The following is a 12,230-nucleotide window of genomic DNA, read 5'->3' on the forward strand; positions in this document are numbered from 1 at the left end:
AGAGGTGTAAAACCTGCGCCCACACCTCCCCCCCTTACCTCCATCCTAGGCCCCAAAGGATCCTTCTACATCGGGCAGAGATTTTCCTGCACCTCCACTCATGTCATCTACTATGTCCACTGTTCCCGATATGGTCTCCTCTATATTGGGGAGACAGGATGCCAGCTTGCAGAACGCTTGAGACAAACGCTCTAGGACACACACACCAAACAACCCCAGCGTCCTGTGGCCGACCACTTCAACTCCCCCCCCCCTCTCCATCAAGACATGCAAGTCCTGGGCCTCCTCCACTGCCAAATTCTCACCACCCGATGCCTGGAGGAAGAATGCCTCATTTTCCATCTTGGGACCCTCTAACCACATGGGATTGATATTGATTTCACCAGTTTTGTCATCTCCCCTCCTCCCACCTTTTCCCAGATCCAACTCTCCAACTCGGCACCACCCTCCTGAACAGTCCTACCAATCCATTTTCCCACCTAACCACTCCAGCCTCTGCTCTGAGCTATCACCACCATCCCCCATCTTCATCTACCTATCGCATTCCCAGCTACCTTCCCCTCAGCCCCACCCCTCCCATTTATCTCTCAGCCCCTTTGGGCCTCCCCCACATTCCTGATGAAGCACTGATGCATGACGCGTCAACTCTCTAATCCTTGGATGCTGCCCGATTGGCTCTGCTTTTTGACTCTGATCGCCAGCATCTGCAGTCCTCACTTCCTCCGGACTGATATCCCAAACCTGCTTTATCCTCCAACTTCACATCATGCTTCAAGGCAATTTAGGGCCTACTTGTTTCTATTAATATTTTTGTTTGAACACTCAGGTAAGAGACTTCCCTAAGTACTGTTTTAAAGTAATTACTTAGATGGTACATGTGAAAGTCCTCTTTAAAGAACACTTTTAACTCAAATAGGTTGTCAGTTTTGTTAAAATGCCAAATATTGGTCTGCCTTGATGTGGTGTTACCATTGACTGTGCCATTGATTGTCAACACATAGATAATTATTCCAGTGACTCAATTCAGCTGTCTATGTTGTTTCCAATTCATAATGCTGGGTTCACACTTCTTCAAGGCAGTTCTCCTGCACAGTGTGCACCTAAACTCAATATTTAAAACAAGCAGGGTTTCCAATAATAATACTTTTAAAAAGTCAATCACAGTTCTTTCCATCTCTTGAAATAAAGTAAAAGATTTTCATGCTGGGTATTGGCTTACTGTATTTCTAAGCCCTTAAATTGCTGACTGCTTTGAGGCTCAACATTGGCTCTTATTGTTGACCTTGGCTCCAGACTCTGATCACTACCCTATAATCCTTCCTGGAATATGAGCAAGTATGGATGTTTCATAAAGGCCAGGCAGAAAGGTTGCTATGGTGCCTTCCATGCTCAATACACAGGTCACAATCACTGTCTAAGTTTCCACGCAAAAAATATTCACAGGGAGGTCATAACTGCCTGTGGAAGTACAGCCAAGCAAGTACCTGTACTTTCTGAAGAGGGAGAAAATTGAAAGTGAAAATGGCGTCCCTGAAGATAAAACATGCTGTTTAAATGTCATTGGCTTGTATCAGACTACCAAAATAAAATCTATTCAACCTTACATTTAATCAATATCTACAGGATACAAATAACCCTAATTACAACTGGCAGGGTGCATGGAAAAAATATGTCTTAGTTAAGACTTGTTATGTTCACAAGACAAATGTTTCTTTCTGTATGAATAGTGTCCTGGGACTTGTCCAGTTTTATTCAATAAAATTGTGATTAGTCATGTTATTCCATGGTGTTTGTTTTCTTGACAGTTCTCAGTGTGAAACGTGCAATGTATTGACTGTTTGCCAAAGCAGTGCTGTTCTCTTGTGCTTTCTTTTTTCAGTTTGCTGTTGAGGACCTTCTGACTCGTCCATCTATCAGTGTTTATCCCTGGCACACTTCATACAGGGTAAGATCAGATCTAGCTATGGAAAAAAATGATTTTGCCCAGTTCGGAGAAAAAATGTTCCATAATTTACCTCATTACTACTAATAATGCAATGATGATGGTAAATAATTGTATTAAATAATCTGTTCAGAAACAAATATTAAAATGAAATTTATTTCACTTATCTTGGCAAGAGGATCTGACAATATTTTACCATGAATTGCCAGATTTCTCAGATTCATAAATCACTTAAGTCTCAAACCTGACATCAGGCTGATTTCCAGGTCGTGAACCCATTTGTTAGCATGAGGAGATTTGGGCTGCAATTTTCCCAGAAGAGTAGCTCATATTAAGCAGCTGCCTCCAGTGCAATCCCAAGAGGCTGGGAAAATATCATGGAGCCAGGCCGATACACGTTTTTCCCATTTTCCAGTAACCCTTAAAATCTCTAAATCTGCCATATGTTGCAGGGAGAACATCATCACACAGTATGCCAAAATTGATGAAACTGATTTGGCAATTAATAAAGTCAGTGTTATGGCACTTTTGGTAGCAAAATCTGGATTTAACATGTTGTCATTGTTGATCACTCATATTCAATTCATTTTGTGATTTTAAGGAGCTTGTGATCTGGAGAAAGAGTGACATAAACATTCATTGACACAAAATGCAAAACAGCACGCCAGTCCTCCCACCTTTCACTCCACACACTCTGTATGCCTTTTCCGTACAATGTATGCCACTGCATGCTCACCATTCCCCAAACCCATTTCACTTTCCATGTCAACTCAGTCCTCCACCCTTCTTATGCTGAATGCCACCTTTTGCCACCCCCACCCAACCCTATCCTCATGAACTAATGCCGTTACCTATGCACCGCAGTTTCACAATGCCCCCCTCCCCCGACAGGTGGAACTCCTGGCCACTGCTTGAACCTCTTGGGATTCCTGGCACTATCTTCAAATAGTGGCAGTCTATACACAGCATGGAAACAGACCCTTTGGTCCAAATCATGCAGGCCAACCAGACATCCTAAACACATGTAGTTCCATTTGTCAGCATTTGGCCCATATCCCTTCCTATTCATATACCCATCCAGATGTTTTTCAAATGCTGTAATTTTACCAGCCGCCACCACTTCCTATGACAGCTCATACCATACACGCAGCACCCACTGCATGAAAATGTGGCATCTTAGGTCCCTTTTAAATCTTTCCTCCCTCACCTTAAACCTATGCCCTCTAGTTTTGGACTTCCCTACCCTAGGGATAAGACCTTGGCTATTTACCCAATCCATGCCCCTCATGATTTTATAAACCTCTATAAGGTCACCCCTCAACGTACAATGCTCCAGGCAAAATAGCCCCAGTCTATTCAGCCTTTTCCTATAGCTCAAACCCACTAACCCTGGCAACATTCTTGTAAATCTTTTATGAACCCTTTCAAGTCCTCTGTATAATCCCTGTTAATTGCTTCAGCCATACCAGACAGAGAGAAATTGGCAGCCCACTTTGCCGAGCGGGACCTGGAGGTCACGGAGGAGGGGTGGGTGGGGGTGAGGTGTGGCTGTGGTTGAGGAGGATACATGTGTTTGCCCTGAGTTATGGGTGACTAGTGATCAAAATGGAGGGCCTGATGGGCAAGCTATGAGCTGGAGTCATCAGGTTAGCGCTCCTACTTTCATGTCAAAATATATCACCATTTCGTTATTATCAGGTGGATGGGAGAATAGGAAACTGCATTTCAGTGAAGTGAGATGAGATAATGTTAATACTTGCACTTTAACCTTTTGCCACTCACTAGTGAGAATCTCCTTTTGCCATTCAACAGTTGGTTGCAAAATGGGACTTTTTGTTCTCACCATTAAGAACCTCCACCCTGCTAATCTCACACAATTCATGTATCGCATCAGGTCCAGGTGACTTATTGGGATTAGGCTCCATTAGTTTCCTAAGTATTTTTTTCTGGTAACAGTTATTGTATTTTTTTCCTTTCCTCTTCCTTTTGGCCTTTGAATATTTAGTAATTTTGGAATGCTATTAATGTCTTCTACTATGAAGAATGATGCAAAGTATTTATCCAACTCCTCTACCATTTCCTGTTCCCCGTTATTGCTTCCCCAACCCCATTTTCTTTGACTTATCTCTTCCTTTCTATATATTTAAAGGAATTCCTGCTGACCATTTTGATATCTCTTACAAATTCAGTCTTTATTCTTTGATAGTTTTTGTTAGTTTTAAAAAATTCTCAATCCTCCAGCTCACCATTAATCTTTGCAACATTGTATGTTTTTTTTTCAATTTGATGCTCTTCATAACTGCCTGGTTAACCATAGTTAGCTTTTCCCCCTTATAGAATCTTTCTTCCTCTCTGAGCTACAGGTATATCTTTTTCCTGTGGACCTTGAACTATCTTCTTAAATGTCTTCCATTGCTCTTCAGGCATCTTCAAAACTCCTTTCCCAGTGTCTAGATTAGAGTGGTGCTGGAAAAGCACAGCAGATAAGGCAGCATCCGAGGAGCAGGAAAATCACGTTTCGGGCAAAAGCCCTTCATCAGGAATAGAGGCAGGGAACTTCCAATGTGGAAAGATAGATGGGGGAGGGGAGGTGGGGCTGAGCAGAAGGTAGCAAAGAGTACAATAGGTGAGTGGGGGTGGGGACGGAGGTGATAGGTCAGAGAGGAGGGTGGGGAAAAGTAGCAAAGAGTACAACAGGTGAATGGGGGTAGGGATGGAGGTGATAGGTCAGAGGGGAGGGTGGAGAGGATAGTGAGAAGGGAGATTGGCAGGTAGGACAGGTCATGATGACAGTGCTGAACTGGAAGGTTGGAACTGGGGTGAGGTGGGGAAAGGGGAAATGATAAAACTGGTGAAGTCCACATTGATGCCCTGGGGTTGAAGTGTTCCAAGGCATTCTTCCTCCAGGCGTCGGGTGGTGAGGAAGCAGCGGTGGAGGAGGCCCAGGACCTGCATGTTCTTGGCAGAGTGGGCGGGGGAGTTGAAATGTTGGGCCACAGGGCGGTGGGCGGGTGATTGGTGTGGGTGTCCCGGAGATGTTCCCTGAAATGCTCTGCGAGGAGGCTCCTTTCCCAGTCCACCCCAGCCAGCTCAGCTCTTCTTAATTTGTAGTTGCCTTTATTTAAGCTTAATTGTTTCTGACCCAGGTTCTTCTCTCAAAATGAATGCTAAATACTACCATGTTATGGTCATTGTTTTCCTCTAACAATAAGTATTGAACTGCCTCATTACACATCATGAGAGTTCAGAGAGTTTGGGTTTGGATTATATTTGTAGGTAGAAAGGTTCAAGGTCATGGCAAGATTTGAAATCAAGGATGAGAATTTTAAAAATCAAGACATTGCTTGACAAGGAGCCAACAAAGGTTAGCAAGAACATAAGTGAGGGGTTAATATGTGCATGTTAGGACTAAGGCTAAAGTGCATAGTGTAGTCAAGTCCAGAGGTAACAAAATGATTAAAAAGGGTTTTAGCAGCAGATAAGAAGGTGAAGGCCTGGTGATATAGTTGCTTGGCAATTAATCAGAAATAATGAGAGGGTGATGGCTGGGCGGGATCATCACGAGGCTATTAATCAGAAACCTAGGTAATGTTTTAAAGGCCCAGATTCAAATCTTGGAGCATAGAACATAGAACAATACAGTGCAGTACAGGCCCTTCAGCCCTCGATGTTGCCCCGTCCTGTGAAACCAATCTGAAGCCCATTTAACCTACACTATTCCATTCTCATCCATATGCCTATCCAATGACTATTTAAATGCCCTTAAAATTGGCAAGTCTACAACTGTTGCAGGCAGTGCGTTCCATGGCTCTACTACTCTCTGAGTAAAGAAACTACCTCTGACATCCGACCTATATCTATCATCCCTCAATTTGAAGCTATATCCCCTCATGCTATCTATCACCATCCTCAGAAAAAGGCTCTCCCTGTCCACCCTATCTAACCCTCTGATTATCTTATGTGTCTCAATTAAGTCACCTCTCAACCTTCTTCTCTCATGAAAACAGCCTCAAGTCCCACAACCTTTCCTTGTAAGACCTTCCCTCCATAGCAGGCAACACCCTAGTAAATCTCCTCTGAACCCTTTTCAACGCTTCCATGTCCTTCCGATAATGCGGTGACCAGAACTGTACGCAACACTCCAACTGCGGTCGCACCAGAGTTTTGTACAACTGCAGCATGACCTTGTGATTCCGAAACTCAATCCCTCTACTAATAAAAGCTAACACAGTATGCCTTTTTAACAGCCCTATCAACCTGAGTGGCAACTTTTAGGGATTTATTTACATGGACACCACGATCTTTCTGCTTATCTACACTACCAAGAATCTTCCCATTCACCCAGTACTCTGCATTCTGTTAGCCCTTCCAAAGTGAATCACCTCACACTTTTCTGCATTAAACTCCATTTTCCACCTCAAAGCTTCCCAGAAAATCTTAGGATAAATCCCATCTGACGCAGGGGATTTATCTATTTTCACACATTCCAGAATTTCTAATACCTCCTCCCTGTGAATCTCAATCCCATCCAGTCTAGTAGCTTGTTTCTCAGTATTCTCCTCAACAACATTGTCTTTTTCCAGTGTGAATACTGACGAAAATATTCATTTAGCACTCCCTTATCTCCTCTGACTCCACGCACAACTTCCCACTACTGTCCTTGATTGGCCTTAATCTTACTACAGTCATTCTTTTATCTCTTATGTACCTATAGAAAGCTTTAGGGTTCTCCCTGAACCTATCCGTCAACAACTTCTCATATCCCCTCCTCGTTCGTCTTAGCTCTCTCTTTTGGTCTTTCCTGGCTACCTTGTAACTCTCAATCGCCCTAACTAAGCTATCACATCTCATCCTAACATATGCCTTGTTCTTCCTCTTGAGAAGAGATTAAATTTCCTTAGTAAACCACGGTTCCTGTGCTCGACAACGTCCTCCCTGCCTAACAGGTACATACTTATCAAGGACACACGGTAGTTGTTCCTTGAATAAACTCTAAGTTTCTATTGTGCTCATGCCATGCAGTGTCCTTCCCCATCCTATGCATCCTAAATCTTGTCTAATCATCATAATTGCCTGTACCCCAGCTGTAGCTCTTGCCCTGCGGTATATACCTTTCCCTTTCCATCGCTAAAGTAAACATAACTGAATTGTGGTCACTATCACCAAAGTGCTCACCTACCTCCAAATATAACACCTGGCCGGGTTCATTACCCAGTACCAAATCCAATGTGGCCTCGCCTCTTGTTGGCCTGTCTACATACTGTGAAAGAAATTCCTCTTGCACACAATGGACAAAAACTGACCCATCTGAAGTACTTGAACTGTAGTATTCCCAGTCAGTGTTTGGGAAGTTGAAGCCCCTCATAACAACCACCCTGTCACGTTCACTCTTATCAAGAAGCATTTTTGCTATCCTTTCCTCTACATCTGTGGAACTATTCGGAGGCCTATAGAAAACTCCCAACAGGGTGACCTCTCCTTTCTTGTTTCTAACCTCAGCCCATGCTACCTCAGTAGACGAATCCTCAAATATCCTTTCTGCAACTGTAATATTACCATCTTCTCTGTTCTTACTGAAACATCTCAATCACAGAACCTGCAACAACCATTCCTGTCCCTGCTCTACCCATGTCTCTAAAATGGCCACAACATCAAAGTCCCAGTCCCATGCTGCAAGTTCACTCACCTTATTTCAGACACTTCTGGCGTTGAAATAGACACACTTCAACCCAACTTTTTGTGAGCTAGTGCCCTCTTGCGATCCTGAAACATTATTTTGGACTTCCCTATTCTCAACCTCCTCTGTACTCGAACCACAATTTAAGTTTCCATCCTCCTGCTGAATTAGTTTAAACCCTCCCGAAGAGCATTGGTAAATTTTCCCCCAGGATATTGGTACCCCTCTGGTTCAGGTGAAGACCATCCTGTTTGTATAGGTCCCATCTACCCTAGAATGAGCCACAAATATCCAGGTATCCAAAGCCCTCCCTCCTGCACCATTGCTGTAGCCACATGTTCAAATTCTCTCTTTCTCTCTATTCCTCATCTCACTAGTATGTAGTACAGGCAACAAACTAGAGATAACAACTCTGTTTGTTCTAGTTCTAAGCTTCCACTCTAGCTCCTTGAATTTCTGCCTTAAATCCTCATCTCTCTTCCTATGTCATTGGTGCCTATATGGACCAAAACTTAGGGCTACTCCCCCTCCCCACAAGGATCCCAAAAACATGATCAGACCCTGGCACCTGGGAGGCAACACCCCAACCGTAAGTCTCTCTTGTTCCCACAGAACCTCCTATCTGTCCCCCTAACTATGGAGTTCCCAATGACTAATGCTCTGCTCCTCTTCCCCCTTCCCTTCTGAGCAACAGGAACAGACTCTGCACCAGAGACTTGTGCCCCACTGCTTTCCCCTGGTAAGTGGTCCCCCCCAACAGTATCCAAAATGGTATACTTGTTGTTGAGGGGAACGACCATTGGGGATCCTTGCAATACCTGCCAGTTACCTTTCCATCCCCTGACGGGAGCCCATTTACCTTTTTCTTCTACCTGAGGTGTGACTACCTCCCTGTAACTCTTCTCAATAACCCCCTGCGCTTTCCAAATGATCCAAAGTTCATCCAGCTCCAGCTCCACAGATCACAGATGGTAGATTTTGAACTCAAATAAGAATCTGGAATTATGAATCTAATAATGACCATGAAATCATTATGGATTGTTGAGGAAAAAACAAATCTGGCATTCTTACCTGGTCTAGCTGATGTTTGACTGCAAACCATGGCAATGTACTTGGCTCTTACCTGCCCTCTGAGCAATTAGGGCTTCTCTATAAACACTGGGCTAACCAGCGAATGAATTGAAATATCAGTTGACGCTAAGGCAAAATCAGGTGATGTCATGAGGGTCAGAAATAGGCAGTCTCAGTGATAGAAGGAATTTGTGGTCGTAAGTCCAAATTCAAAAATGACACAAAAGTTACAAACAGTCTTGCTAAGTCTCGAACTGTTGGCAGGAAAAAGGTAAGAAAATAGGTAGCTAGGAATTGGAGTTTGTAGTAGAAGCTGAAAACAATTGCTTCAACCATCCCAATATTAAACCATGGAAAATGCTACTCCCCCAGTATTAAATGGGAGATAATCATTCTGATAATTTAATTGTTGGAGCTGCACAGATCCAGAGAAGTGAATTCCATTATCTGCAGTGGATAACTTTTCCTAACACCCCAAAACCTGTCCATCACCTACAAGGCACGAATCCAGAGTGTGATGGAATACTGCCAACTTTCCTGGCTCAGTGCAGCTCTAACAGCAAGGAAAGAGGAGGTGTGTTTTATAGGTAATATGATCTCAATGTGGACACTAGGTAAGATAAGAGAGAAACTGCAGGCGGATTGATGGTATCAATCCTTGTGACAATAAAGCTACTTGTATTTAATTTTGGAGGTGAGGGTGGGAGAGACAAAACTCAGAGTTCTAAGAAGAAGATTTGCAGTAGGTAAAAAACAGCCAGGATTTACCCTCACATTCCATAGTGAACTGTTCTGGTAAATACAAGCAGTGTTTCATGGTTCACTCAGATGTAGTGGTCAATGGCAACAGCAGCTTTCCTACCATATAATTCTGTGCCCTTTCAATTTAAAGAAGCAGAAATGAGGTTCATTCCAGTAGGTCAGAGAGAGTAATTATTTCATGAGGACTAGACCATCAAAGCTGGAGCTGAAGGTGTAATTAGGCATGTCAGAAGCTGCAGAAATATACAGCCATCTGAAGAGTTGTTTGACTTGCTTTGATTTCTTTACTGTTGTTACATGTACTGAGATACAGTGAAAAGTGCTGCTTTGCATGCTCTACAGGCAGATTGTACCATACAAAGTGCATTAGGGTAGCAGAACAGAGTGCAGAACACAGTGTTACAGCTGCAAAGAAGGTGCAGAGAGAGAGGTCTGTTCAAAAGTCTGGGATTTTGTTGCAAAAATGCAAGTGAATTGGAGGATAGTTGGGTTTTTTTCTCGGGGTAGATACAGAAGTAGAGTTTGGAGGCTAGATGTGATATGTGGGTGGTGTGTGAAACAAGGAGCTTTGAACTTGTGAAATCCTGTGAGGAAGCAAGGTCAGGGTGTCTTGACCACTGTGGCTATGGTTTAAAAAAAAAGATGATTAACCTGTCTAACTAGCTGGAAGTAAACGTTAGCTGAGGTAGTTAGGATATGAATGATCACAGCAAAAATCACATGGATTTCATAAACTTGAAAGATTATTTTCTCAAGACTAATCACAATGAACATCAATGATGTTCAATTTTTTAAAAATTATGCTAACAGTACAGTTAGAAAAGAAACAGAATTGAGGCATAATATTTTGCTCCTAAATTGATTCAGGCCAGAAGATAATTTAAGAAAAAATGTTTTGAAGTATCAATTTAACAATTCTTTTCATTTTTACAGCGATTCTCTAATGTATCAAATACCCCCACTTCCTTTTCCAACCCTCTGTACGACGATACAACAGGAAACAGGAAGGCATCAGGAGAAAGAATTTCTGGAATTTTGCAAATAGAATCAAATGAATAAATACCGCACCTACCTAGAAAATTATTAATCTTAGAGTTGCATTAAATATCTGATTCGGATGTTGAAAACATTTTATATGATTCTTATTATAAATTTTTAAAATGCCTTTATGACAACAGCCATATTCTGAGTAAATAAATGAGTTAAACTTTCTCAACATTTGTAAGTTTTGTAAATATTTGGTCAATCTCTCATCTCAAATTTGTCAGCTAAGGAAGTTGTGTTTGAGCACATCTATGCAACATGAGCTGTGACTATTTAATTACCTTGAATTTAAAGGTTTCCCTTGCTGATCGTAAATTGAATTGATGTCATGTTTAACGTGAGCAAAGAGGACCATGTGCCATTGTACATATGGAAGGCATCATTAAGATAGGGGTGGAATGAAATAAAACTGTCAAAGGACACAGTTCGGAGAAAAAATATAGAGTTAAATGTATTCAAGGCAAAGCTGATTGGATAACATTTTTACAAAATCAGCATACTACTCAATTTGCTGCAATGTGTTATATCACATTGTCACTTAATATGCTCCATTGGGCCATCAACATTCCTTGGCACCAGTTTTATGTGTATTTAGTCATTTTCAATTCTCACAGTCAACCCCCCAGACACCCAACTCACGCATTTGAACATGTTGTATTTTCTCTCCTCTACCCATTTTATGATCTGTTCAGGCAACACTCTGTTCATCATAATCGTAATGTACCCTGCCCACTGTAGTCTTTTACTGTGTGTCAACCTCTTCTCTATCTTTCACTCTCATTGCCTGTTTTGACTTGCTTCATGATTTTAACCCAATTCATCCAAACTGGAACAGGATTGGCAAATGAACAAAAGTATAAAAGTTAACAGCAATTTTAATCCCAGAGTTGATTCAGGCAGCAAATTCATTTGCAGGTAACAAAAAAGATCATGATGAATAAATGTAGATCGGTGTCTTTAAAATTATTTTTAATCAGTCTGTTGGAAGTATAACTACATTCGGGGTGGCACGGTGGCTCAGTGGTTAGCACTGCTGTCTCACAGCACCAGGACCTGTGTACCCTCGAGTAACTGTCTGTGTGGAGTTTGCACGTTCTCCCCGTGTCTGTGTGGGTTTCCTCTGGGTGCTGTGGTTTCCTCCCACAATCCAAAGATGTGCAGGGTAGGTGGATTGGCCATGCTAAATTGCCCCGTAGTGTGCAGGGATATACAGGCTTGGTTGATTAGCCAAGAAAAATGCAGGATTACAGGGATAGAATGCTCTTCATGGGGCTGGTGTGGACTTGATGGGTCAAATGGCCTGTTTCCACACTGTCAGGATTCTCTGCTTTGTCTTAAAACATTTCCATAGACATCATAGCCTGAGGTTGAGTGGAAAAATGTGGTGCTGGAAAAGCAAAGCTTGTCAGGCAGGATCCGAGGAGCAGGACAGTCGATGTTTTGGGCATAGACCCTTCATCAGGAAAGGGCTTATGCTCAAAACGTCAACCTTCCTGCTCCCCAAATGCTGCCTGACCTGCTGTGCTTTGCCAGCACCACTCTTTTTGACTCTGACTCTACAGCATTTACAGTCCTCACTTTCTCCTATATCCTGAGGTTGGTCTTGAACAAAATGTAGGAACAGTCCCACTGTAACCACACGACTCCTAAATCAGTGTCATATGGTGGCAAAGACCTTTGAAGTATCAGGCAATCAGACATCCTGCCAGTTAGTAAACGCAGTCAGTGAAACCA

General features: G+C 42.5%; 1 protein-coding gene across 1 annotated transcript in view; it reads left to right on the plus strand.

Moving 5' to 3' along the window:
* Positions 1-10,646, plus strand: part of LOC140480282 (MAM and LDL-receptor class A domain-containing protein 1-like) — a 404,689-nt gene extending 394,043 nt beyond the window's left edge. The window contains exons 39-40 of the mRNA XM_072574989.1: positions 1,880-1,945; positions 10,386-10,646. Of these exons, the coding sequence (XP_072431090.1) occupies positions 1,880-1,945; positions 10,386-10,511 (192 nt within the window). The 3' untranslated portion in view covers positions 10,512-10,646. The remainder of the gene's footprint in view (positions 1-1,879; positions 1,946-10,385) is intronic.
* Positions 10,647-12,230: the final 1,584 nt, after the last annotated feature.

Source organism: Chiloscyllium punctatum, chromosome 8 (genome assembly GCF_047496795.1).
Source record: "Chiloscyllium punctatum isolate Juve2018m chromosome 8, sChiPun1.3, whole genome shotgun sequence".
Taxonomy (NCBI): Eukaryota; Metazoa; Chordata; class Chondrichthyes; order Orectolobiformes; family Hemiscylliidae; genus Chiloscyllium; species Chiloscyllium punctatum.